The sequence below is a fragment of the Desmodus rotundus genome, chromosome 12 (genome assembly GCF_022682495.2).
Source record: "Desmodus rotundus isolate HL8 chromosome 12, HLdesRot8A.1, whole genome shotgun sequence".
Taxonomy (NCBI): Eukaryota; Metazoa; Chordata; class Mammalia; order Chiroptera; family Phyllostomidae; genus Desmodus; species Desmodus rotundus.
Genome location: NC_071398.1, coordinates 15,463,814 through 15,488,325, shown reverse-complemented (window position 1 = coordinate 15,488,325; position 24,512 = coordinate 15,463,814). Strand labels below are relative to the sequence as shown.

Sequence of the window (24,512 nt, the reverse complement as noted above, 5' to 3'; positions counted from 1 at the left end):
TCCAACATTTAACTCGCGCTCTCCTCTTTCATGGGGAAGGCGTAGAGCAGACTAATTAACGTGCTGTTGTTTGTTTACCCTCCTTTCGTTTCACTGAGACAGAATAATTAACCACAGAGCTTTCGAAACCAGCTCCGCTGGTAGCAAGCCCTTTTGTGTCGGCAGCTTCAGTGGCTCCTGGGCGCACGTGCAGGGACCAAGGGCAGGAGCAGAGCGGGGGCAGCACCCGGAGGCCCTGCCAAAGGGCGGCAGGGGAGGGCTCCGGACGGGCACTTGGGGCAGCTGCGAAGGGCTAGCACGGTGTGCAGAAGGGCTGCGGGGCTTGGACCTGCCATATCTTAGGGGGCTGGCATGGTGGCTGCTGCTGCCGGTTGGCCCCTGGGGCCACCTAAACCCAGTGATTCCTGAATGGGGACCAAAAACATCCCTATGGCCAGCCCAGGGAGGCAGGAAGATCAGTCCTGGCCACTTGCGGCCACTGCAGGCAGGGCTGCGGAGGGAGCTTGCCAAGAAGGGTTTTGGGGGCTGTAGCAGGAATGAGGAGGACACAGGGCAGCTGAATAGGGAGACCCCCCCCACCGCCGCCAGTCCTGTCCCAGCTAATAGCAAATACCAATGGCCAGTGTTCGGGACGAGCCACACAGGAGCACAGGTTAGGGACTTTCTCAGGAAGCCTTTTACGAAGCGAGGCCACACTCCCCTCTGACCCATCACAGGGCTCCAGCCTTCCTGAGGGCCATGGGCCAGTACGGACCCTCTCCTCCTCCCAAATCTTTGCTCCAGAGCTGTCCTCAGAGCCAGGGCGCAGCCAAGCCAGAGCCTGACACCATGTGACAGTACCCCTACCGCCTGTGCCACCTTCCCAGTCAGGATGGATGGAAACACAGACAGGCCCCGCCCCCACCCCTGCCCCTAAAGGAGCCAGGGCAGAAGCCGGCTGGGGCGGTGAGACAGTGAGCAGGGAATGACTCCCCAGCTGATCTGGTGATGAAAGCTTCACCACAGCACCACAGCAGGTCCCTGGAGGCTGGGCAAACACCTCATCTCTGTAGACTCTACATTCAGCACAATAAATGCACCTGGTGGCCTCTCCCGGGCAGGGCCCTGGGGCCTGCTCTGAATTGGGACCAGGGTGGACTCATTCCAGTGGCTCTGGGCCTCTGCCGGGCCCAGCAGCTGCATCCTGGGAGCTTAAGGGAAGAAGATTGGGCCAGGCCTGGAAGCCCCAGGGAGCTTCTCCAAAAGTTGCAGGGTCCATCAAGGTCCCTTGTAACTGGGTAGCTATGACCATTCTGGCTGTTAGAAAGGTCCAGGCTGTTTCTGGATCCTCGTCAGGTGGGCATCTCTGCCAAGGGTCAGCGGGGGTGAAATGGTGGAAGTGGCCTGATGCTGCGGGCTGGGATACAGGAAGAGCCTGGTGGGGGGGAGCCCTTCTGTCGGGGGTCCTGCCAGCTGCTCTGCCCTCTACCTCAGAACTCTTGGGTCGCTTTTCTCTGTGGTTTGCTCTCTCTTCATTCTGGTCTGGTGGACAGCTGGTGACAGCCGGCTGTGGTTCGAGGCCCCTCTCAGGCTCACCCCAGGCTCCTTGCAAGGCCAGTGTCAGGCCCAGGCACCCTCTAGGGTCCCCAGCCTGCCCACCCAACAGCCACAGAGCTGCGCTCCTCTGCGGGGCCAGATTTCAGGCAGTTCGGTTAGAAGATCAAGATGCTCAGCCAGAGACGGTCACGTCACAAAGCTCTTTACTCCAAGAGAAACTCACACCCACAGGCCAGCGAAGCCTGCCGGGACCGGCTCCTGGCCCCAGACACCCATGCGAGCCCACTAGCTCCCGTCTGGTCCTGCTCATGTCCAAGGGAGCAGGAACAGGGACAACAGCCCTAGCATCCAGTCTGCTCCCCTAAAAATGAATAAAAGGCCCCTCACCTTCTGTCTTGCAGGTTCCCCAGCAGGCCTCGGGGGCCTAGCATGGCCCACTGAGGTGAGCCATGACTGGCTGGCCCACGCTCGCCACCCACCATCTAGAGTCACGTCTCACCAGGAGGTGACCCCTCCTCCACCTGCTCCCCACTCACCCACCCCACCCGGGAACGTGCCTGCGCTGCCACGGACAACATGTAGTAGTGCCGACTGCGGCGCCCAGTGAGCTGCGATGGTTTTGTACACGACGCCCTTTCCCAACAGCTGTCTGTCTGCCCTGCACACCGTGTCCTGGGCCCTCATCTTCCCATGCTACTGGCTGCTGGACCGGCTCCTGGCCTTGTTCATACCCGACCCCTGTCAGAAGAGCCAGCTGCTCTGCATCTTGCTGTTCATGCCCATCTACCTGGGCCTCCTGGTCACCTCGCTGCCCTTCGCATTTCTTGGGTTCCTCTTCTGGTGCCCCCTGCAGTGTACCCGCAGGCCCTACGTCTACTCCCGGTTGGAAGACAAGAGCCCGGCCGGCGGGGCAGCCCTGCTCAGTGAATGGAAGGGTACAGGTCCTGGCAAAAGCTTCTGCTTTGCCACTGCCAACATCTGCCTCCTCCCCGACTCACTGGCCAGACTCAACAATGTTTTTAACACCCAAGCGCGGGCCAGAGAGATCGGGCACAGAATTCGCAATGGGGCCAGCCGGCCCCAGATCAAAATATACATCGACTCGCCCACCAATACCTCCATCAGCGCGGCCAGCTTCAGCAGCCTCGTGTCACCCCAGGGCGATGGCATGGCCCGGGCTGTCCCTGGGAGCATTAAGAGGACGGCCTCTGTGGAATACAAGGGCAACAGTGGGCGTTCCCCCAGTGACGAGGCTGCCAATGGCCCAGCCTCGGGGGACTCGGTTGACTGCGGTAGCCTTGAGAACGCTTGCATCGTGCGCATCGGCGGCGACGAAGGGGGCCGGCACCCTGAAGCTGATGACCCTGCCCCTGGAGGCCAGGCCAGAAATGGGGCTGGCGGGGGTCCGCGGGGCCAGACGCCCAACCACAGTCAGCGGGATGGGGACTCGGGGAGCCTGGGCAGCCCCTCTGCTTCCAGAGAGTCCCTGGTGAAGGCACGAGCCGGGCTGGATGGTGGCAGCGGGGAGCCGGGTGCCACCTGTGGCAAGGCCCCGCACAAGGCCTCGGTGGCGAAGAAGGCAGCCGCACGCAGGAGGCGGCACCCCGATGAGGCCTTTGACCATGAGATCTCGGCCTTCTTCCCCGCCAACGTGGACTTCCTGTGTCTGCAGGAGGTGTTTGACAAGCGGGCGGCCACCAAGTTGAAAGACCAGCTGCACAGCTACTTCGAGTACATCGTGTATGATGTCGGGGTCTATGGCTGCCAAGGCTGCTGCTGCTGCCAAGGCGGCTGTTGCTTCAAGTGTCTCAACAGCGGCCTCTTCTTTGCCAGCCGCTACCCCATCATGGACGTGGCCTTTCACTGTTACCCCAACGGGAGGGGCTCCGACAGCCTGGCCTCCAAGGGAGCGCTGTTTCTCAAGGTAGGAGGCCTGGGCACGTGCCAGCCAGTCCTGGAGTTATGTGGGAGGTGGGCTGTAGCCTGGGGGTCCTCACCCTCTGGGAGGTCTACGGCCAGAGGAGGCCTTTCATGGAGCTGAACCAGAGGGCCCCCAGCTCAAGGACAAGGGAAGTAAGATGCAGGGACAAGAGCCGAGGCTCCAGTATCAGACAGACCTGGCTGGGTGATCTCAGGCAAGCTCCTCAGCTCTCTGAGCCCCCGTTTCCCCGTCTGTAAAGTGGAGCCTACTCACGGATGGAGGGTGAGTGGTGAGGCCTGGGAGGTCCTCCTTGGTGCTCGTGGTGAAGGGGGTCGGGCGATGACGGCAGGGGGGCGATGGGGGCGGAAAATGTCGCTGTCCGTCAGGGAGAGACACTCCCATGACGGAAGACTGACGAGAACCAATGGCTGCAGGTCCTGGGCCCATCGCCACCGGCCTCACTGCTGGGACCCCCTCTCCCTCCTGGCTGTCGCGCAGCTGCCACGCCGGGCTCTCTGCCCACCAGCCCAAGGCTTCGCTTCCATAGTCACTAATTAAAGTGAATCATAATTATTTCTGCTAATTTGGATGCAATTGGGGGAGTTTTTAGGCCGTGGTAATTTGGTCCCACGCTCAGAGTGTCGACTTCTTATTCTCCATCCAAAAACTGCTGCTGGTGCTTCCAGAGTTTTCGGCAGCATTGTTTGGCCAGCTGATAAAGAACAGGCCTTTCTGCCCCCAGAAGCAGCAGCTGGTGGGTACGGGTTCTGTCCATATTTCCCGTAAGACTTCTCACTGCCCCCTAGAAGGGGGTCCATGAGGGCAGGCAGGGGGACCTGGCAGGGCTAATATGGGAGTGCAGAGTGGGGAGGTTCTCATCCCCCAGACCCAGCCCTGACTATACGCAGCTTGTCCAGGAAAGTGCCGTGTACAGGCCAAGCACCTGCCAGAATGGAGGGCCCAGGCTCGCTGTCTGCATGGAGGCTGCCAGAGCTAGGGCTGGCATCAGGGGCCCAGGCCCCTACTCCAGGTGCTCGGCGACTCTTGAGTGGCTCAGCAGGAGTTGGAGTCCTTGGCTCTCCGTTCACAGCCTGAGATGCTGACATTGAATGCACTCCTCTTACAGGGAGCCAGCCTTCCCGTTTTGGCATATGGTTCATCCGTGTTCTGTTCCATGGATGTATTTTCATCTCAGTAACTTCCTGAGTTAGGGGAAAGCATGTTGTCAGGCTCGGGGAGAGGGGGAAGTGTACCCTCTCCCTCCCAACCACACTACTACAGATGGCTCAGAGGCCAGGGAACCCCTCGATCCTGCCCCCAGCCCACACATCCCCTCCTCATCTGCCCCCTTGGTCTAGCACCTCAGCCACCATGCCCACCAGGGTCACCAGCACCCTTCAGACAGCGCTGCCACTGTGGGCTTTCCTCCCGCCCCTCCGGCCATTCCTTCCAGGGTCCTCGTCGCCCGCCCATCCGTTAAATGCCCATGTTCCCTCTATCTCTGGGGTCTAAACCTGGTCTGCAGATATGTTCAACTTGGTTCACACCATTAAAATATTTCTTGCCTTGGCCAACAGTTAAAAATTAAGATGTTTCACATAAAACCCAGTTGGCAACTTCTCTCCCAACCTGGGCATGTCTGGCAGCTCCAGGCCTCCTGCTTCTGTCCAGCTCTCAGCCCTCGCGGCCCTCACAGCCAGGGGACCCCACTTGGCCCGCGCTCTTCATTTCCAAGTGGTCACCGTGGCCAGCCGCACATGCACCCCAGGAAAGTGACTCCACAGTCTCCACTTCCACACTGCTGAGGGGTCTCAGCCCAGTGTCTTCCCTGAGTCCCCGGCTCTGTGTCTGGCTGCCCCTGGACACAGTCCTATTCATTCCTCAACAGAACTCATCGTCTGCCCTGGTCCTGCCCCTCCCCCGGGTCCCACCATCCCCCAGCCAGAAGGATCCATCTTGGCTTCTCTCTGTGCCTGAGCCCATCCAATCCCTCCAGGTAATTCATTCCACTGCCCAGGTACCCCTGCATCTCCAGCTGCACTATCTATCCACCCAACTCTGTTTTTGGCTGTCCCCCCCTTCCCACCCATCGTCCTCCTGCCCCAGGTCTGACTCCCGCCACCCCTTTCCCGCTGCCTCAGGGAGAAGCCCAGCCTTCGCTGGGTGCCCCCACCCCTACCCCCAACCTGAGTTCTGCTCCAGCCCGGCTGTCCTTGTCACGGCCTCTCCCCGGGCTGGCCTCACCACCTCTGTGGAGCTTTCCTCAACAGCCGTCCACACGAGCCAACTTTCCCTTCATGGGTTCCTCAGCATTTGTCCCCGCAGTCTTGTCACTTGTCCCCTCCATCAGACAGAACCCCCCGAGTGCAGCCAGTTGTGCCCAGCACAAGGCAGACCCAGCTCATCTCTGCTGCCAGGAGTGAGCCTATTTCTCCTGCATAGAGAAGGGAAGCACATGGGGTGTCAGGAGGGAGGCCAGCCCAGGCCGGTGCCCCAGGGCTGCAAACACGCCGGACTCCCCTCAGGACTCCCCTCGTTGGCAGGGCTCCTCTGCCCGGCCTTGCTCCCACCCCCCGGATTTACCCTGTGGCACTTCGGATCTTTGAGGAAAATGTGCTCTCCTGCTCGCGGGATGGCCTGAAAAGGAAGGGATGGGGCTTGCTTTTGCCGCCTGTATGAGAGAGCCTGACCCCGGGTCCCTCTCTGTTGACAGTCTGGGCCCACCAGGATTGAGAGGCACAACCTCTCAGTGCGATTGTTTGTTTTTGCAAGAGAATCACAAATCTCTGCGGCTCCGGAGGACTCGAGCCAGACGTCAATAAGCCCGGGCACATAATCAAGTGGATGTCGGGGAGCTCACAGCTGACAGGGTGGGGCAGTGGGCACGGAGCTGCGACACCTGGTGGCAGGGCTGAGGGAGGGGCCAGACGGCCTTGACCTCTGCCTTCCCCAGACAGGGGCTCCTCAGGGGCAGAGTTGAGTGGTGCCTCTCTGCACCTGTCCCCTGTCCCTGCTCGGCACAGGCAGATGACACTGAGTGCTGGGGGGGGGGAGTGGATGACACCCTAGGGCCACCAAAAAGGGCAGCTGGGGAAAAGCCAGACCAAGTCACCAGGAGCTCAGGAAGCGGCACAGGGCTCAAGGAGAAACTGGGAGGGGGCAGTGGACATTGATTCGAACTGCCCGCAGCCATTGGAGCCTCGTGCCCCCTGCTGCTCACAGTATCATTTTAGTATAACTCACAGATGTGAGCCTCGAGCGAGGCAGCGTCCCGGAAGCACCCAGCAGGGGTGCTCACAGCGGGTGTCTGACTGAGGAGGGAACTGGGGCCGTTGCTGCTCAAGGAACCCAGGGGCAAGAGCGCCACCGTGTGACCTTGCAGTGGCATTGTGGCCTTAAAACTGTGTTGTGTTTTCGCCACAGGGCGCACCAGGGGTGTGCGATTTCTTGAGAGGTTTCAGGGATGCAGGGAATATTAGACCAAGGTTTGGGTCTGGAGTACAGGCAAAAAGTGAATGTTGAACATGTGAGTTTATAAACAGCCCCAAATCCGGGCTGCATGGATCATTACCAAGAAACCAGACAGGAGCCGCCACCACCCAGGCACTGGGAAAGGGGGGATGTGCACCCACCTGAGTAGGAAGGGGGAGGAGGAGCTGCAGAAAGCTAAGGGTGTCTGATGACACGGAAGCCCAGGTGCGGGAGGTTACGCCAACCTGACTTTGACAGCACAGGGGTGGAAGCCTCTGGAGGCTCCGGAGTAGACCCAGGACACGCAGCGGTCGTGGCGAGCTTGGGCCATTCCTTGCTAGGGGACGGGCAGAGCTGTGCTCGGTAGGTGTCAGGTGCACCTGCCCTGCTGCTGTGCTACCTGTAGACCTGGCCTCTGCAGTCACCTCCCTTGGAGTTTCCAGGGTCCAGGGTCTCGTCATCGTAGAAAACCCAGTCTGGAATGGACTGGTGAACCTTGCGGAAGACAGCTAAAGCTCAGGCAGGAGGAAAGCCCAGAGAGGCAGAGGGTGTGGGGTCAACCAGAGGCCTCTGGGCAAAGGTGCCCACAGGCGGTCCTGGGGCGCTGTGCCGAGGGCTGGGGAGACAGCGGGCTGGGCAGCTACCCCTCTCCTGCCCCCATGGCCCCTCACAAGGGCTCAGGCTTGCATCAGGGTCACTACTGAGGGCCACTTGGGGACGTCAGTGATGTACGATTGTTTGTTTTTATCACACCAACCTGTGGGGATGGCCTGCCGGGGTCATCTGCAGCCGGGCACGGAGCCAGGGAGCTGCCCCTGGCCCTACTCCACCCCTGGGTCCTCCATCTCAGGTGAAGGGGGTTAACGGGAGGCAAGGAGAGTGGAGCATGAAGAGGCTGCTGTGGAAGCACTGGATCGGGGTGGAGGCTGGGAGGCCCCTGGGGCCAGCCCCTGACGCAGATGCCACAGAGACAGAGGCCACAACTATTAGTCCTAGATCGGGGGGCTAACAAGGACAATGCCCAAAGAGGAGATGACGTGACGTCTCATGAAGCCAGAGGGGCAGAGACTGGGGAGAGCAGAAGGCAGGATGTGAAGCCTCTGGAGAGAGAGCAAAGCTTTGCATTTGGGCTGAGTCCCCAAGGAGCCTGCCTTAGCCTTCAGAGAAACAGGCTGTGGGGTGTGATCACATCTCGGGTATGATGACGGGCAAGACGAAAGAGCCAGCAGACAGGAGTGAACAGGGCGCGGAGGGGCTGGTACGCTCTGATCTCCGAGGGATGGCAGGGGTCGGGGTTGGAAATCTGTGGTTGTTTCTACATTTGACCTGTAAAGCCTTACTTGAATGGCCGAGGGCACTCACCATACAATAGGCTGCCATTTCTTCATGCATCTCCCTCTTGGACTAAACCAGAAGCTCCTGGAAGCTGGGCATGTGCTGTTCCTACCTGTGCCCAAGTCTAGCCAGAGCCAACAAAGCTGGACCTGTGCCAGTCTGACCTGGAAGGGGGTGGGTGTCTCCAGTGTCCCTTTGCGCTCAGGGCAATGACAACTTACAGGCTTCCTCGCTGACGCCTCGCCTCCTGCTCCACAGGTGCAGGTGGGAAGCACACCTCAGGACCAAAGAATTGTTGGGTACATCACCTGCACACACCTGCATGCTCTGGAAGGTAGGTTCTGGTGGCCTGCACTTTTATGGGTGGGGGGGACCTTTCCCCAGCAGGCTGGGGTCGGCCGTGGCCCGGCTGGGGCCCGGCTCCAGCTTCATCGCCCCGTCTCTCTGGTTCTGCCCTGCAGAGGACAGTGCCATCCGGTGTGAGCAGCTGGACATGCTTCTGGAATGGCTGGCTGATTTCCGAAAATCTACCTCCTCGTCCAGCACAGCCAACCCTGAGGAGCTGGTGGCATTTGACATTGTCTGTGGAGATTTGAACTTTGACAACTGCTCCTCAGGTGAGGCCAGGCTCCTCCCCATTCGGGTCAGCTGCTGGGGGAGCGTGGGAGCTCCAGTCCCAGCTGGCAACAAGTTAGGCAGCTTGAAGAACTTCCTGCTCCTTGTGAGCACGTGGGTGGGATATTAGCAAGACTATGATTTCTCTGCCCCCTAGAAATCCTAGAATGAGAAGCGCCCACGCTCTACCTAGAAAGCTCAGAGGCCTCCTTGCTAGAGACAAAAAGATGCCCGAAAAACGAACCTGTGACAGGGAAGGCTTGGAGCCTCTGAAACTCAGACCAAGGGCAAGTCAGCCAATACCGCTCACCCAGTCTTTCCTCAGCTGTTACTCTGCACCAGGCACAACTCTAAAGTCTCTCAGAGTGGGCGCTGTGTTTGTCCACGTGGTGTGGAAGAGGAAGCTGAGACCCAGAGAGGTGGGGTAACTAACTAGTCCAAGGTCACACAACCAGGAAAGAGGTAGAACTGGGACTTGAACCCAGCAAATCATGCCTTAAGCCATTAGGCTAAAAGACTAAAAGTTTATCGTGGGTGAAATTTCAAATAATTGATTTAAATAACTGAACATGAATCAGATGATCATGCCCATCCCAGGGACCTGCTGGGAGTTTGGGCGGCTCTGAGCCTCCCTTGGCCCGAGAAGCTGGCTGGACCCGTGGCTCCTGGGCTCCTTCCATTCTAGCCACAGCCCCAGGAGAGACTGAGGATGGGGGGTGACATGTGGTCTGTGAGCTCAGGCCCTAGCCCTCAGGGAAGGTAGAAAACCTGAAGGAACCGGCTGAAGCACAGGGTGGGGCCCTCACCTGGTGACAGGTGTTTCTATCTGTTCACGACCAGGGACGCAGCCCTTGACAACAGTGGCAATTCATGGGCTTGTGGGAGGAAAGGCGCCCACCATGGCACACGCATCCTCCCTACTGCGCCCTGCATGTTGTCGCATGCCTGGTGCCAGCTCCCAATGCTGGGTGCTCCTAGGACCTTCCGGAGTCAGGGTTCGATCCAATCAGGCCCCACTCAGTGACCTGTCCTTCCTCCCTGGGGTCCCGGAAAGGCCCTTCTGGTTTCATGAGTTAGCAGGACAAACCGGAAGCCAGGGCAGATCAGCTTCCTTCCTGAGCCTCATGGAGTCACTCCTCACTCGGGGCTGTGAAGGGCAGGAGTCCCAGCTGACACTGGCTGGGACCCCACCTGGCTGGTCCCAGTTGGCACCAGCCAGCCCCACACAGGGTTTGCTGCAGGACTGGGAAGGCCTTGCGATTACTGTCCTCAGGCAGAAGGAAAGCTCAATACAGACAGGGCGGGGGGTGGGGGGAGGCTGGGAGGGGATTCTCAAAGACACAGAAAACCAGTGACAAATGAACCAGAGACCCCATCTAGTGGGATGCCTGAGGGACAGGAACCTGGTGGCATCTGGACCAGGACCACAGGCAGGCAGCCCTCCAGGACAGGCCAGACACTGAGACCCACAGCACTGCCTCTCCCCCTCCGCGCGCAGACGACAAGCTGGAGCAGCAGCACTCCCTGTTTACGCGCTACAAGGACCCGTGCCGCCTGGGGCCAGGGGAGGAGAAGCCATGGGCAATTGGTGAGCTGGGGCAGGGGACGGGGAGGCGGGGGGCACCGCCAAGTTCTGAGCCCACCATGCTGAGATCTGACACTGCACCAAGGCTGGGCTCCCCACAGGCTTCCCAGAGGGGCCTCCAGGCCTTGCTCCCAAGTCCCCAGTGCTGGGGGAGTTGGGACACCCAGGCCAGCAGACGCCTGAGCCCACCCGCCCCCTCCTGCCCCAGGGAGGCAGCCATCCTCGAGGCTGGCTGGGTCCTACCTACACACACCCCCTCGTTTCCAGGTACCTTGCTGGACACGGATGGCCTCCATGATGAGGACGTGAGCACCCCTGAAAATCTACAAAAGTAAGCACCCCACTGTGTTGGGCAGGTAGCTCCCGGTTCTGGGCTGAGCACCCAAGTCAGCCCTGACTCAGCTGTGGGGAGACGACTGTACTCAGGGCAGAGGAAAGGGCACAGATCTGTGGGAAGGAAGCCCATGAAAGCTTCAGCAGCAAAGGCTGCGGGTGGGCAGAGGCCCCGGATGCCCCTGTGCCCTGGGAGTTGTCCTGACAGAGGAGAAGCCCCCAAGTAGGCCTGGGGTCCTGGGGCGGCATTTCCTAGCACCTGGAGTCGTGACTCACTCTGTAAGAACCTGCCCAGACCTGAGCCCTAGCCAGCCTCGGGGCCCTGCTGGGCACGGCAAAAGGGACTAGAATCTTCTAGGGCGAGGCTGAGGGCTGCCAAAGAGCCCTGGCGAAGGCGTCTGCTCCGGGGAGCCTGGCGGCTGGTAGCCACCCATTAAGCAAATATAAATACAAGCAAAGCTAACATAAGCCAGTCGTTTTCAAAGCAGAGCCAGCTCCATTCCAACCAAACTTCATTCTTGAACCCAGCGGCACTTCCATAAAGGACACATCTGAGAAGCTAGCAGCAGAACCAATTTATAATGCACAGCCCGAGACTGCAAAGTCGCAGCAATGGCTCCTCGCAGCTAATTTGAGCCAATTAATTAGATTACAGACTAAATTTGAAACATCATGCTATGCTGAGAAAATTATCTTTTTATGAGATGATGATTAAAAAATGACTATCACTAACTCTCAGATCACTGATGCTGGAATTAATTGCCAAAGGCAAAGGACAGTAATGGATTATATTTCTGAGAGGTACTGATGCCCTGCATTCATTAGTGTATTTATCGCAGGGCTGATAAAGACCCTGTAGAAACCCATATTTGCTGGCTGTGCCTGTCTAGGCGCCCCTTCCACCTGTCCGGGTCTCTCAGTGGCTGCTACTCTGCCCCCAACACCGGCCCGCACCTGGGCTCCTCCCCACTGGTGCCCGGACTCCCAAGAAACCTGGCAGGAAGGAGACGGCAGACAGGGATGTCAGAAGACCCAGGTCCAGGGTGTAGCTCCCCACCAGAGCACCCTGGCCTCCCTGTAGAACCCTGAGCAGCACTTAAGCACCCATGTCAGTCTCCTTCTTCTGAGGAAGAGGATGGGGTCACATCCCACATTGTTCTCTTCTTGGCACACCTGGCCCCCAAAGTGCCCTGGGGCCCAGAGCGGTTATTCTGGTATCAGAGGAGGAAATAGAGGCTCAGAGGTTGGGCGCAGCTGCTCAGGGACAGCCTGACACAGAGTCCAGTCCTGGGATAGGGCCCGGGTGCTCTCTTTGTTCCCCTACCCCCTGCTGACCTAAAACAAGAGTCGTGAGGCTCTGGGGACTTCCAGAGGAGAAGGGTCCCTGAGAGTCACTGAAAAGACCAAGCTCCCCCAACAGGACGCTACTGGCTCAGAGTAGAACCCTGTTCTGCAGAGGGGACGGGCAGTTCTGTTCCCAACTCAGGTGCAGTCTCTAGGCAGCCACAGCCAAAGTCCCATTTCAGAAAGAGAAGTGAGTACTGGCCAGCCCAAGGTGGACCTGGACATTCCAGGATAGCTTGCGGAACAGCCCAACTCAGGAACTTGCAGCTTCAGACTCAGTTTCCCTCCATCCCAGCCCCTTTTGGGGCCCACAAGGGAGACAGATGTTAAATGCAGGGGTTTGGTCTGACCCGCCTCTCTCCAGGGTGAGAACCTGGCTCCACACTCAGGGCCTCGGGCCTGGGGGCAGGGGCTCACCTTGCCTTCCTGTCTGTGTGAGCAGGGTCTTGGAGAGTGAGGAGGGGCGCCGGGAGTACCTTGCCTTCCCCAGCAGCAAGAGCCCAGGGCCATGCCAGAAGGGACGCAAGGACATGCTGAAGGGCAATGGCAGGCGCATCGACTACATGCTGTACGCGGAGGAAGGGCTGTGCCCGGACTGGAAAGCTGTGAGTCTGGGCCCAGGCAGCCAGACCATGCCCATAGACAGGGGACCCTGAGCCCTGCCCCCCTCAACAGCGCTGAGCATTCCTCAAGTCCCCCGTGTCCTAGGGTGAGCAAGACCTGCCAGTCGGAGACCTCTGGGGCCCTGAGGGTGCTCCCACCCCTGTGCCCTCAGGAAGACCAGGCCAGCCCCACCCGGAGGCCACCCCCCTGCCCCTCCCGGCCCCTCCCCTGCAAGGTGTCCTTTGGGTCTAATGAGGATGCTTCTCTTCCCCTAAACCCAGGAGGTGGAAGAATTCAGTTTTATTACCCAGCTGTCCGGCCTGACTGACCACCTCCCGGTGGCCATGAGGTTGATGGTGTCTTCGGGGGACGAGGAGGCATAGCCCAGCCCGGTCACCACAGCAGCCTGGCCTCTGCTAGCCCTCTGAGCGGACCCTGCCTGGCCACAGCCCCTCCAGCAGCAGTGCCAGGGAGAGGGCGGGGCCTGGGGGGCAGAGGCCATCCCCGGTGAGCTGGGACCAGCGCTGCCCTGTGCCTCTGGGCACTCACTGCAGATGCAGGAGTCAGGCCGGCCCGAGGAGCCCAGCTGCCCAACCAGTGCCATTCTTTCCAAACGTGATTTTTTACAAATCTACAGCACAACCTAGTTTGTAACCCGTGGGTTAGTATGAGAGCCGGGTTTCTGTACTCTTTGTATCTCTTCTCAAGCTTCATCCAGGGTTCATTATTTTTGTCTGCTGCCACGTCGTCTCGCATGCCTGCACCCTCGCATGCACGCTGCCTGCATGCCCTGTGCCACGCCACAGCCGCTCAGACCCCTCGCTCGGGCCTCACCCAAGGCCAAACTCCAAACACAATTAGAACCAGCCAAAGAAGCACTCCTGGGCACAGGGCCGCCAGCTCGCTGCCTCCAGCTGGGACAGCTCATGAGCAGGGACCGTGAGGGCTGTGTCCAGTCACCGCGAGCCCGGGCTCTTCCCAGGGTCTTGCATTCAAGGGCGATTACATTTTAAAAAGAAAATACAGGAAAAGTTAAGAACAGAAACAATCCCTCACTTCAGAGGGTCTGCAAACCATGAGGGAGGATGCTGCTCTTCCTGAGACAGGCCCCCTTCCCGGAGTACCAGGGCCCCGGAGACTCCTAAGTGGAGCCACAGCCCTGAAGGCAAGGAGAGAACGACCCTCTTCTACAGGAAGAAGGGAAGTCAAGGATACAGGGAAAAGGGAGCTGCTGGTTTTGGAAATGATAGATTTGTAGCTTTTCTTCTGCCAAAACCATCACCTCCTCTTTCTGCCTGATCCTGTCTCCCCTCCAGACACCTCTCTGGTTTGGAACCAATCCCTCCCTTGGGGACTGTCCCCATCCACATGCTGGCTGAGTTGGGAACTGTCTGCCTGTCTCTGGGTAGGGCTGCGGCTCTGTCCCCCCAGACCGCTCTTCAAAAGCAAACCTGGGCCCTGAAAGGGGCCCTGGACAAAGGGGTGGGAAGCCGAAGTGCAGAGAAAGGCCTGTCCCCTCACCCTAACAGTGTGCAGGCCGGGGGTGGCAAGGTCAGGGGCCACTGCCTGCACAGGGCAAGGAGGGGGTACTGGTTGGCACCCAGGCACAGTGTGGCAGAGCCCATAGGTGAGGCCCGCAGCTCGCCACCCCATCGCAGCACTGCCTCTGCCCACCCACCTGCCTTTTTAAACACACCTGGGACGCCCCCTGCAGTCACACTGGGAAGGCTGTGTCTGTTTCCCAGCGTGAGGCTCCCCCGACTCAGGGGGCTGTTCTCAACACTCCCACTGGTCTCCCCTCCCAGCAGTGCCCTGATCTCTGCCCAAACGGCTTGAAGCCAGCTTTGCCCAGCAAGGCCGGGGAGCATACCAGGACCCTTCTGGTGTCGGCACCCTGGCGCTGTGCCTTGTCACCCACTGAGCTGCAAGAGGGACCAAGAGGGGTCCAAGCAGCCAGCCAGAGGTCAGGTCCTGTGCTGGGAGAGGACACTCTCGACGGCCATACCCGCAGCGGCACTGGTTTGTCTGAGCCCACTGGCCCGAGCAGGGGCAGAGCTGAGGGCTCCAACACTTCGCCAGCCCTGCCCCTGGGCTCCAGAGCCAGGAGAGGCTACTCACCGCTGAGGGCACAGTCCTACCCGGGCTCTCTGTGTGCCCCTCCGCCAAGGGCCTGGCTGTTGGGTCTTAGCCAGGCTTTGAAGGGTCAGAAGGCCCCCAACTCTTAGGAGCAGCCAGGAATCTCTGCTCACACAGGCAGGGCCCAGCTGGGCAGGTGTGATACACTCAGGCAGGTCCTGAGCCAAGGACCCCAGGCCGCAGGTCACTGTGTGAAGAGGAGGGAGCAATGGAGACAGGCCAGGGCTCCTGAAGCGGAGACACTCCATACGGCTTACAGCCCCACCCCCCCAGGGGCTGCCTCCCTCCCAGGGCCGCTGGGTGGGGGCCAAGGCACAGGGGCACGTGCTTCTCTCCCTTCTTGCAGGGCGGCCTTTGGCAAGTCATACCTCCCTGTGCCTCGGTCACGTCCTCTCCTAACAAGGCTGCCTTCGCCCAGCCCAGCCGGCCCTGGCGTACCGCTGCCCGGTTCCCCTCGCACCTCCCCCTGCTGCGGCCTCCGTGCAGGGCCGCCATCTCCCAGCCACATGCTTCATGAAGCCTGTGGACTCCTGGGGCCATGCACAAGCCAGACTTTTCCATTTTAATTTTTAAAAAGGAAAGAAAGAAACATCGCCAGGATCTCCTATTCTGTGGTGTTTGGCCTGGAGGGGCGGACACAGGGGTCACCCAAATCCCCAGCCGAGGTCCCGCACCTGCCCCGGCCCAGCCTCCTCCAGAGAAGCCAGGAGGCAGGGGCAGCTTCGGAAGGAAACGGTCATTTTCATTTGTCTAGACCACCTTGAGTTTTAAGTAAGAATATTAATCTTGATGCTTTTTAACTATTGTATTAACTTGCTGAGATTTAGAAATACTGTTTTAAAAAGGAAAAAAACTTTTTTAATTTCTGTATTTTTTTCTGTATTGTATCTTCATGGGACATTAGGGGTTTTATATGGTAAGCACACCTAAGGTTTTGGTAAAAACATTATCAAATATGTATACAGACGATTCTTCCCTAGAAGAAAAAATCTTTCACCTGATAAAATATTTTGAAAAGAGAGGTGTTTTTCTCCTTTACTGGTGCTGACAGGAAAGATGGATCATGAGGAGAAAATAAAACTGTGAGCTCAAAGCTGATGTTCTCCACTTATTTCAGCAACAAGCTGGGGCTGGGCCCTGCTCGACTCGGGCCGGGCTGGGCGGCCAGACGGGGCTGTGGGGGCCTGCCTTCCCTGCCTCCCCGCAGACCAGGCACAGGCACAGCCTCAGCCTGCCCTGAACCAGCTGAGAACCGGGACACCTAAGTTTTCTTACTGTGTCTCCTCGTTCCCTCTGGAACTGGGAGTAAATGGCAAAAGGGCACCCTGAGTGGTGGGGGAGGCGGCAAGGAGGAGAAGCAGTGTACTCATCTGCCCAACTTCTGAGGTGGGGGCGGGGGGGTCCTTCTGCTAGAAGAGGAGCCCACGGGAAGGTGCTGTACCTCCTGGCTCCCTCTCCTGATGGCTGGTTTCCTGGCTCTACGCTGCAGGAACTGCCTCCTCCCTGTCTTCTGAACAGCAGCCTGGTGCCCGTTGTCGGGTTTTGGTCACCTGGTCACCTGCTGGTGCTACACACTGAGGCCAGATGCTTAGGAATGTGGCTTGGTGACATTACCCATCGAGTGAAAGGGCCAGAACCTGGTCCTCAGCTCAGCCCCACTAGGGTCTTTAAGGCCCTGGGCGTAGCCAGGAGTCAGCATCTCAGCCCCTCGAAGCCCCTTGAAGCCCCTCCCTAGCTAGAGCCAGGCAGAAGTCCCCAGCGCACAGGCCAGGCTGGCAACCACCATGGGTGGCCCAGCTCCTCAGCACCATGAAGCCCAGAGAAGTGGTCCTGAAGCCTTAGACCTTCCTGAGAATATCCGAACCACTGCAGTGTGGGCTCCCTGCCTCCTCCTCGGCTCCAGATTCGGCCAGCAGCCCACACTGCCTGCCACACCTGGAGAGAGGAGCTGGCGGTGCAAAAATGCAAAAAGGAAAGAGGTCTCCACACCCAGAGACCGAGTTGGGCCCTGAAAGGAGGAGCACCTTCACCTTCCTTCCCAGAAAGCTGCACCGTTCAGAGCCCAGAGTCTCTTAGGCCACTTTATTTTCTTAACAAGCGAGGGTCAGCGCCTATCATCCAGGGTATCTGAGAGTGTGAAATCCACGGTGACATCTCCGGTGCAGGGGTGGAACTCCACGGCGTAGCTGACTGTCTGAGGGCCACCCGGGGGTGCTCTGGGGTCCAGCGCAGTGCTGAAGAAGTACACAGCCTGTTTGCAGTGTGGATTCCAGCAGCAGTCCCCCTGTGGGAGGAGCAGCGGAAGGCGGTGAGGGCCGCCGGCATCTAAGCCCTCTTCTGGCCAGCCTCCCCTGCAGGCAGCTCGAAGTGGGAGCTGCTGCTCAGAGCCAGGTACCCAAGGGCACCAAGGGGTCACCATCTGGCTGAACGTGCACCAGGAACGGCCAGAGCACATTGGTGGTGCGGCCTCTCCCGACAACAGGGCCTGCTCGCAGGGTCACCCAGCTCTGGGACCCACTCGCCCAGCACTACCTTGTCCGCCACAGGCTTCAGGAGGCCGGTGCTGATCGTGCTGTCCGGGGTCAGCTGGTATTCCATCCACAGGACGGCTCCATGGCTCCTCCCAGGCCTGGGGGGCGGGGAACGTTGGGTCGAGCAGAAACAGCACCATGACAGATGGTGAACATGACCATGGAGGACATTCCCCTCTGCTTTGCAGAAACCTCTGGTCGTCCCCACTTCTACCCTGCCCATCAGGAGGCTCCTAACGCTTTACCCGACTAAAGGCCACTCAGTAACCTGCTGAGCGAGAACAGCCATAAAGCAAAGTCCCCACTCACTCATGAGGCCAAGTACTCAGAGTAACCGTGGGGCAGGGTGAGGTCAGCGACAAGACAGTCTCCTCCATCTGAGGCCACAGAAAGGCTGGGTTTGGAAGGCTCAGAGCACAGCCCTGGCACGGGATGCTGGAGGACCCCTCCCTGACACCCTGGATGGCAGGCCCGGATGGCACCTGCCCTGCCTCCCCTTGTCAGCGGAGCATCCCAAAGGGCTCTGGGTTCATAGCTCCTCCCCACAAAGGGGGCTGGGGCTGGGTGGGCCCGACTGTGCCTCACAATGAGCGCCCTGGCCAGTTCCCAACCTGCTTTAATTCCCAGGAGAAAAATGGGCCAATGGGTAACCATAGCAACCAAACTCCCATTTCTCTGCAGCTGTGATCCAACAAGCTACTTAGCTCAAAAGGAGCCTCAGACTGTGGGGGGAACAGCAAAGCCCCCTCTGGCTCTGCCTCCCTGCCCACACACACCCAGAGGCTGTGGGGACCCTCTGCACACTCAGGGCCACTTTAGACCAAGGAGGGCAAGGTCAAGACAAGGAAAGCCATCATACCCATGTGAAAGTGGCTGAAGTAAGTGGTTAAGTACAAGGGCAGTAACTACTAGACAGAAAGCAGGTACCTCCCCTCCCCTCACTTCCTTCCTCCAAGACTCCCACCCAGAAGTCAACACTCACCTCCTCAGCTCGATGGAGCCCTCCGCGTGGAGAGGCTGTGCAGGGACCGGATGCCGAAAATCAAAGGTCAGGATGTGCTGGGGCTCGGAGAGGCTACGGCACGGGTACTCCCACAGCGGGTGGGGCTCGGCTTCCTTGCTCTCCCTGAAGTCCAGGGCACGCTGAGAAGGGAAAGATATGTGGGGGTCTGCAGACGGAGCCAGGATGCCCAGGGGACAAGGGGCTCACGACCTTGTCTCCAGGGTCTGTGCCAGGGGCCCCTCACCTCCATGGCCCAGGTCCCTTAGGGTAACGCCAGTCACGTAGGGCAGTGGGTCCCCACAGGCCTGGCCTCTCTGTTCCCTGCTCCCACTCATGAGCCATCTCCCAGGCAAGTCGCTCCTCCTCTCTAAGCCTCGCTTTCTCACTTTTTAAAATGGGATGGCCCTGCCCATGTCACCAAATGCCTACACTGATGACAATACCTGGTCCTCGGACATGCACCCCTTCAGTGACTCTTACTGAGCACTGCAGCTGACAGATCACCCCCACACGAGGGTCCCCGAGAGAACACAGAGACAAGCAACCATGGTGCGTGAGGAGTGCTGGCCTCCTACAGAGATGGGGATGGGCAAGAAAGCTGCCTGGAGGGGTGACCTCTGGGCTGCCTCCTAAAGGTCACACAGGAGTTGGCAGCAAAAAGGAGAGGACAAAGCTGAGCAGGGAGAGGGTCCGGGAGCAGAGGTCAGTGACTCTGCAGGGGGAGGGGTGGGGCGCCTCACAGGGTTTTCCCACAGGGGACGGGCAGGCCAGGCTCAGGATCCACAGGTTTATCTGAGCCCCTGTGGAGGGCGGCTGAGCGGGAGAGGCAGGAGGCTGCGTGGTCACAGGCGAGAGACAAAGTGGCCAAGACCAGAACAGCAGTGGCAGAGAAAGAACACTGGATTTGAGGCTCACTGATGGCCAGATGGTTATGGAACCTGATGACCGACTGCAAGTGAAGGCAAGGACTTGCCCAGGAGGATGCCCAGCATCTGGGTATGACGTGGTGGCAGGCCTAGGATGGGAGCCATGGAAGAAGCCATGCTGGGGGCGGGGAAAGAGCACATGGATTTTGGAAGGATCAAGGTCAAAGTGCCTGAAGGCATCTGCATGGAGAGTCCGCTGCTCTTAGTTATTTGGTCTGAGCTCAGGACAGATACAAACATTAGCCAGCAACAGAGAAGGGACAGGGGACAATAAGGACAGGGGCCTGAGGGAGATCTAGAACACACAACACCCAGGGGATGGGAAGGATGGGTGAGGCCAAGAAGGAGCCTGAGGGAGAGTGTGTGGTGACTCAGCCCGAAGGCAATTTCTAGAAGCATGGAACAGTCGAGGTTAGCAGTGGAGGGGGCAAGTAAGGGGCAAACCAAAAATATCTGTAGGATTTATTCTTTAATAAAAAGTTTACGTGAGCAATCCACAATCACTGCAGAAAAATGTGTACAGAAAGATAAGCAAAAGGAGAAAAAAAACCCACTTCCTTATCAGACAACATTCTGGTGTCTACTATTCCATCCTGCGTGCGTGTGCGCATTTTCCTGACACGCAGACGGAGGCATGTGGCTGGCCCCGCCCCACCCGCTCACGGGAACGTGTCAGACTCTATAATCCTCGCAGATGCAGGGCCGCTGGCACTTTCACAAACCCCCTGGATTCTGGGGGATGCAGACCCCGGTAGCCGACTCAGGCTGCTAAAGACACACACACAGCCCCGCAGAACCCTCCTCTCACATCCATCTGTCACCTCCCCAGGACTGGGGTCCCCAAAATGAAAATGGCTGGCTCAGAAGGTTAACAAACTGCCTTCTAGAAAGGCTGTCCCAACAGAGCACTAGGTTCTGACACTGGCAGGGGCAGTTTCAGTGGCACGGCGACAGACCCCAGCCTGAGATTCTGATCCAGAGCTTACAGCCCAGGGCCAAGAACGGCCTTGGACGAGACGCTGACACCCAGTGGTGCTCCCGCTCATGGGGAACCGAGTGGAACAGCCCACTGCCCTCTCTGACCGCAGCAGAAGAGCTCTCTGCACGAGGCTTGCACTGCCCCGCCCACATCTCTCCTAGGAGCCCGCCTCCCTGTCAGAGGTCTGAGGTGAGGGGGAGTGGGTGGGAGGGGCATGGCAGGTGGGGGCCGTGGCCGCACCTACCTGAATCATGTCGTCCATGATGTGCACATCGAAGCCTTCACAGTCGCCACAGGGGCTTCGGATGCGCCAGAGGTCCTGTGAGGAAGGCAGAGCCTTCGTTGACACCCACCAGCCAGGGCACCCTGACGTCCACGCCCACCCGGGGCCAGAGGGCAGTGTGGCTACAAGATCGAGAAGAGTCAGTGAGGCCAAGCTGGGCGGCTCCAGCCCCAAACCTCAGGCACATCCGGCCGTTTTCACACAGCTGGAAGAGACCCCCAAGGTGGACGGGACTCAGAGACATCAAAAATTCAGGACAGTTCTGTGACTCTGCCAAGTCTCACATGACCCCAAGTCTTCTCCCACAAGGGGGCAACTGTCCAGAGCTACTGGGCCGGGGCTTCCTGTTCTCTGTCCACCCTGAACACCACTTTCTTTAGGAAGAAATCGATAAACCGCTGTCAAGGCCCTGTGCCACCAACAGCATGAGGACGACGGCAGGGGCCTGAGGTGCTGAGTCAGCGTGCGTCCTCTGTCACCTGGATTTTTGCCTGGAAACGAGTGTCATTCTCCACATTTCCTTCTTCAGCCATGAAAACCAGAATTCACGTGGAAATTTCACGTGGAAACAAATAACACAGAAGAAATACCCCCAAAATAAGTGATGCAGCCACTGAGCTACCAATGGACAAAGCCATTCTTATCAAAGAAATATCAAATGAGGTTCACTCTGCATTTCAGGTTAAAAGCACTGGAAAATCCTTTTAATAAAAAATACCTTTCCCAAAATGCCTTTGTGACTGTGGTTCTGCTTTGATGAGAAAATTAAAATGAAGCTTTTCAATTTCCTCTCCCGTAAAGAAGGTAACTCTCTCATCGCAAAATGCTTTTAACAGGTGGAGCCTCGGCTCTTAATGAGAGCAGAGCAAGCTGCACAGCATGTCCCCTGAAACTCTAGTTTTATGTATTTTAATTATACTGATAAGCCATATTGTAAAATGACAACACACAGCCAATTCCATTTCATATGTCAAATTACTGCATTTTAAAAACGACAAGCTTCTCCTATTCCACCCTGCAGTGTGCTGAAAGAGAAAAGCAGAGGCCAAATCACGAAGGCTTGAGGAACTCCATCGACATCCAAGGCCTTTGCAAGAAAACAAGGAACCCCGCCACTTCTGCAAAAACCTCTGGGCGGCCTACCTGGAACTCCACGACCACAGCATGTAGCGAGGCAGCCTGGGGCATCACCACGGCTCCAGGCCCCAGGTGCGGGTCCACGGCAGTCCGCACGTACCAGAAGTACAGGTTGTGCCATGGCAACAGGCTGGTGGTGAAAAACGGCTCACCCAGGAGGACAGAGACCTGGAGGGCAGAGCAAGAAGCGGAACTGAGACATCAGAAGGATCCATCTGAAGAGAAAGACAGGTCACAAGTTTCATGGGTGCAGGGAAGTAATAGGCCATTCATTCACTCACTCACTCACTCAGTCAACAAACACGTATGCAAGGTCTACACCTGCACCTGAGGACACATAGACGAGACACAGACACCAGCCCTGCCCTCAGGAATGCAGAGTGGAAAAGGGAGCAGGTGAGGCTGGGCACTGTCCTTGGGGAGGGTGATAAGCTTTGACAGCTGCACAGAAGGGGCACACGGAGGACCCCGGAGGTAAGAGCATCAGGAAGGGCTTCCAGGATGGCCCTGCAAACCCCACTCAAAGCTAATCCTGACCATTTATTCTCAGTGCTCATCTAACCGTCTCCCTCACGAGGCTTGGAGCGCCACAGAAGTGGGCACGTTGGCAGCGCGGTACCCCCAGCACCCAGCAAAGCGCCTGGCCCAGAGCAGGTGGTCAGCAAACACATGCTGAGGAAGTGAACAGACACATGAGTAGGAGTCCAAAAAGCAAAGGCAAGAAGACTCCAGACAGTGGGACGGACAGACAGGCACAAGCACAGGTGGGAGACGGAGGCCCTCTCAGGAGCCAGGCAGGGCGGGCGGTGAAGGGTGAGGCCAGGGAGACGGAAGGGAGCCAGGTCCCCCCGAAGGCAACTGATGACAGCTTAAGGGGACTGGGCTTTGCCTTGGAGGCAAGATGGGGTCGCTAAACGCTTTGATCAGAGAATGAATGTGTTTTAGAAAGAGCCCTCTAACAATCGTGAATTATGTAAGAACACCACCTGCAAGTGGAGTGGGGACTGGAGGTGACTTGGATGAGTACTACAAAAAGTGTGCAAAAGGGAGGAGACCAAGACGTGGCAGATGCTGAGGCAACAGAGCCCCCAGGGCTAGACCCAAGCAGATGGGCACCAGTCAGGGGCCAGTCCCAGATGAGGTCAGGTATCTGGCTAAGGTGACAGAGAAGCAGAAGGGAGACAGAGAGTTGGCCCTGTGTACTCCCCACCCCCCATATTGGGAACGAGGTAAGAATGACCCCTCTCACCACTGCTAGTCACCGTGCCCGTGACCTGGGGTCTAGCCAGCACACCACACCAATGGCTCACAGAATTTATGTATTTTTCAACCCTCATCAATGAGAGGATAAAAGGGCAAGTTGTGCATGAATGTTCATCGCAATGTCACTCACAGCAGCCAACAAGTAGAAACAACCCCAATGTCCATCAACTGCCAAACGGATAACGAAATGTGGTATTCCCCACACCACACAACGCACTGTTATTCAGCAGTAACGAGAAATGAAGTACTGATTTATGCTACAACGTGGGTGACCCCGAAACAAGCCGGTCACAAAGGGACTACGTACTGCACGATTCCATTTACATGAAAAGTCTAGAACTGGCAAATTCATATGGACAAAAAGTACATTAGTGACTGCCTCGAGCTGGGGGGATTGCTGGCAATGGGGAGTGACTGCTAGTGGGCATGGAGTCTACTTTTGGGTCATGAAAATGTTCTGAAATTGATTGGGGTGAAGGCTGCACAATGTTATAAACATAAGAAGTCACCGAATTCTATGTTGTAAGTGGATAAAATGTATGCCATGTGATTTATATTTCAAAAGAGTTGTTCTTTAAAAAAAAAAAAAAAGGCATGGCACGCTGGCTGGTGTGGCTCAGTGGACTGAGTGCCAGCTTGCAAACCAAAGGGTCGCCAGTTCAATTCCCTGTCAGGGCACATGCCTGGGTTGTGGGCCAGGTCCCCAGGAGGAGGCACACAAGAGGCAACTACACACTGATGTTTCCCTCTCTCCCTCCCTTCCCCTCTGTCTAAAAATAAATAAATAAAATCTTTAAAAAAATTTTTTTAAAAAGACATGGGTCGGGGTGGGGAAGGAATAGGCAAAAGACTTGAGTAGATACTTCACCAAATAAGACATAGAAGAGCTAATAAGCACATGAAAAAGTGTTCGCCATCATTAGTCATTAGGCAAAAGCAAATCAAAACTATGCGACATCACTACACAGCCCTCAAATGGCTGTGATAAGAACAAGAGAGAGCAGTGTTGGTAAAGATACAGAGAAACTGGAACCCTCCTGCACTGCTGGGGAAGTAAAATGGTACAGCCCCTTTGGACAAGTTTAGCAGTTTCTTAGAGTCAAACAAGAACCCCTTACGACCCAGCAATTCCAACCCTAGGCAGCCACCTAACAGATTGCGAACGCGCGTCCGAGCTCTCAGAGACTCACACACCGGTGTTCACGGCAGCCTCAGTTGTAGCAGCCAAAGCTGGAAACAGTCCTAACGTCCCCAACAGTGACTGGATGCACAAACTGTGGCATATTCATGCAATGGGATGCCAATCAGAACTTAAAAGGGACAAAACGCTGACACATTCTACAACATGGGTGAACCTCAAGGGCATGCCCAGTGAAAGAAGCCCAACACAAAAGACCACATATTGTATTATTCCACTTATATGACTGAAACCAGCTCAGTGACTGCCTGGGGCTGGAGGCTGGGTGATGGAATTGTTGTAAAACTAGGTTGCGTGATGGATGTACAGCTCT

General features: G+C 57.6%; 2 protein-coding genes across 6 annotated transcripts in view; one reads left to right on the top strand and one right to left on the bottom strand.

Annotated features, from left to right (window-relative positions):
* The window catches only part of SMPD3 (sphingomyelin phosphodiesterase 3), a 76,462-nt gene extending 60,490 nt beyond the window's left edge, over positions 1–15,972 (top strand). For both annotated transcript variants that reach the window (XM_024556250.4, XM_045191993.3), the window contains 7 exons: positions 1,938–3,460; positions 8,522–8,597; positions 8,725–8,880; positions 10,377–10,466; positions 10,731–10,794; positions 12,583–12,745; positions 13,025–15,972. In XM_024556250.4, the coding sequence (XP_024412018.2) occupies positions 2,150–3,460; positions 8,522–8,597; positions 8,725–8,880; positions 10,377–10,466; positions 10,731–10,794; positions 12,583–12,745; positions 13,025–13,126 (1,962 nt within the window). In that variant the 5' untranslated portion in view covers positions 1,938–2,149 and the 3' untranslated portion in view covers positions 13,127–15,972. The remainder of the gene's footprint in view (positions 1–1,937; positions 3,461–8,521; positions 8,598–8,724; positions 8,881–10,376; positions 10,467–10,730; positions 10,795–12,582; positions 12,746–13,024) is intronic.
* A 974-nt stretch (positions 15,973–16,946) lies between these two features.
* PRMT7 (protein arginine methyltransferase 7) overlaps positions 16,947–24,512 on the bottom strand; it is a 42,251-nt gene continuing 34,685 nt past the window's right edge. For 3 of the 4 annotated variants that reach the window (XM_024556169.3, XM_024556168.3, XM_071219793.1), the window contains 5 exons: positions 21,745–21,906; positions 20,563–20,637; positions 18,393–18,553; positions 17,412–17,508; positions 16,947–17,163 (listed from right to left, as the gene is read on the bottom strand). In XM_024556169.3, coding sequence (XP_024411937.2) covers positions 16,984–17,163; positions 17,412–17,508; positions 18,393–18,553; positions 20,563–20,637; positions 21,745–21,906 — 675 coding nt within the window. In that variant the 3' untranslated portion in view covers positions 16,947–16,983. Of the gene's footprint in view, positions 17,164–17,411; positions 17,509–18,392; positions 18,554–20,562; positions 20,724–21,744; positions 21,907–24,512 lie in introns of those variants that run through there. The other variant, XM_045191992.2, reaches the window with a different exon arrangement.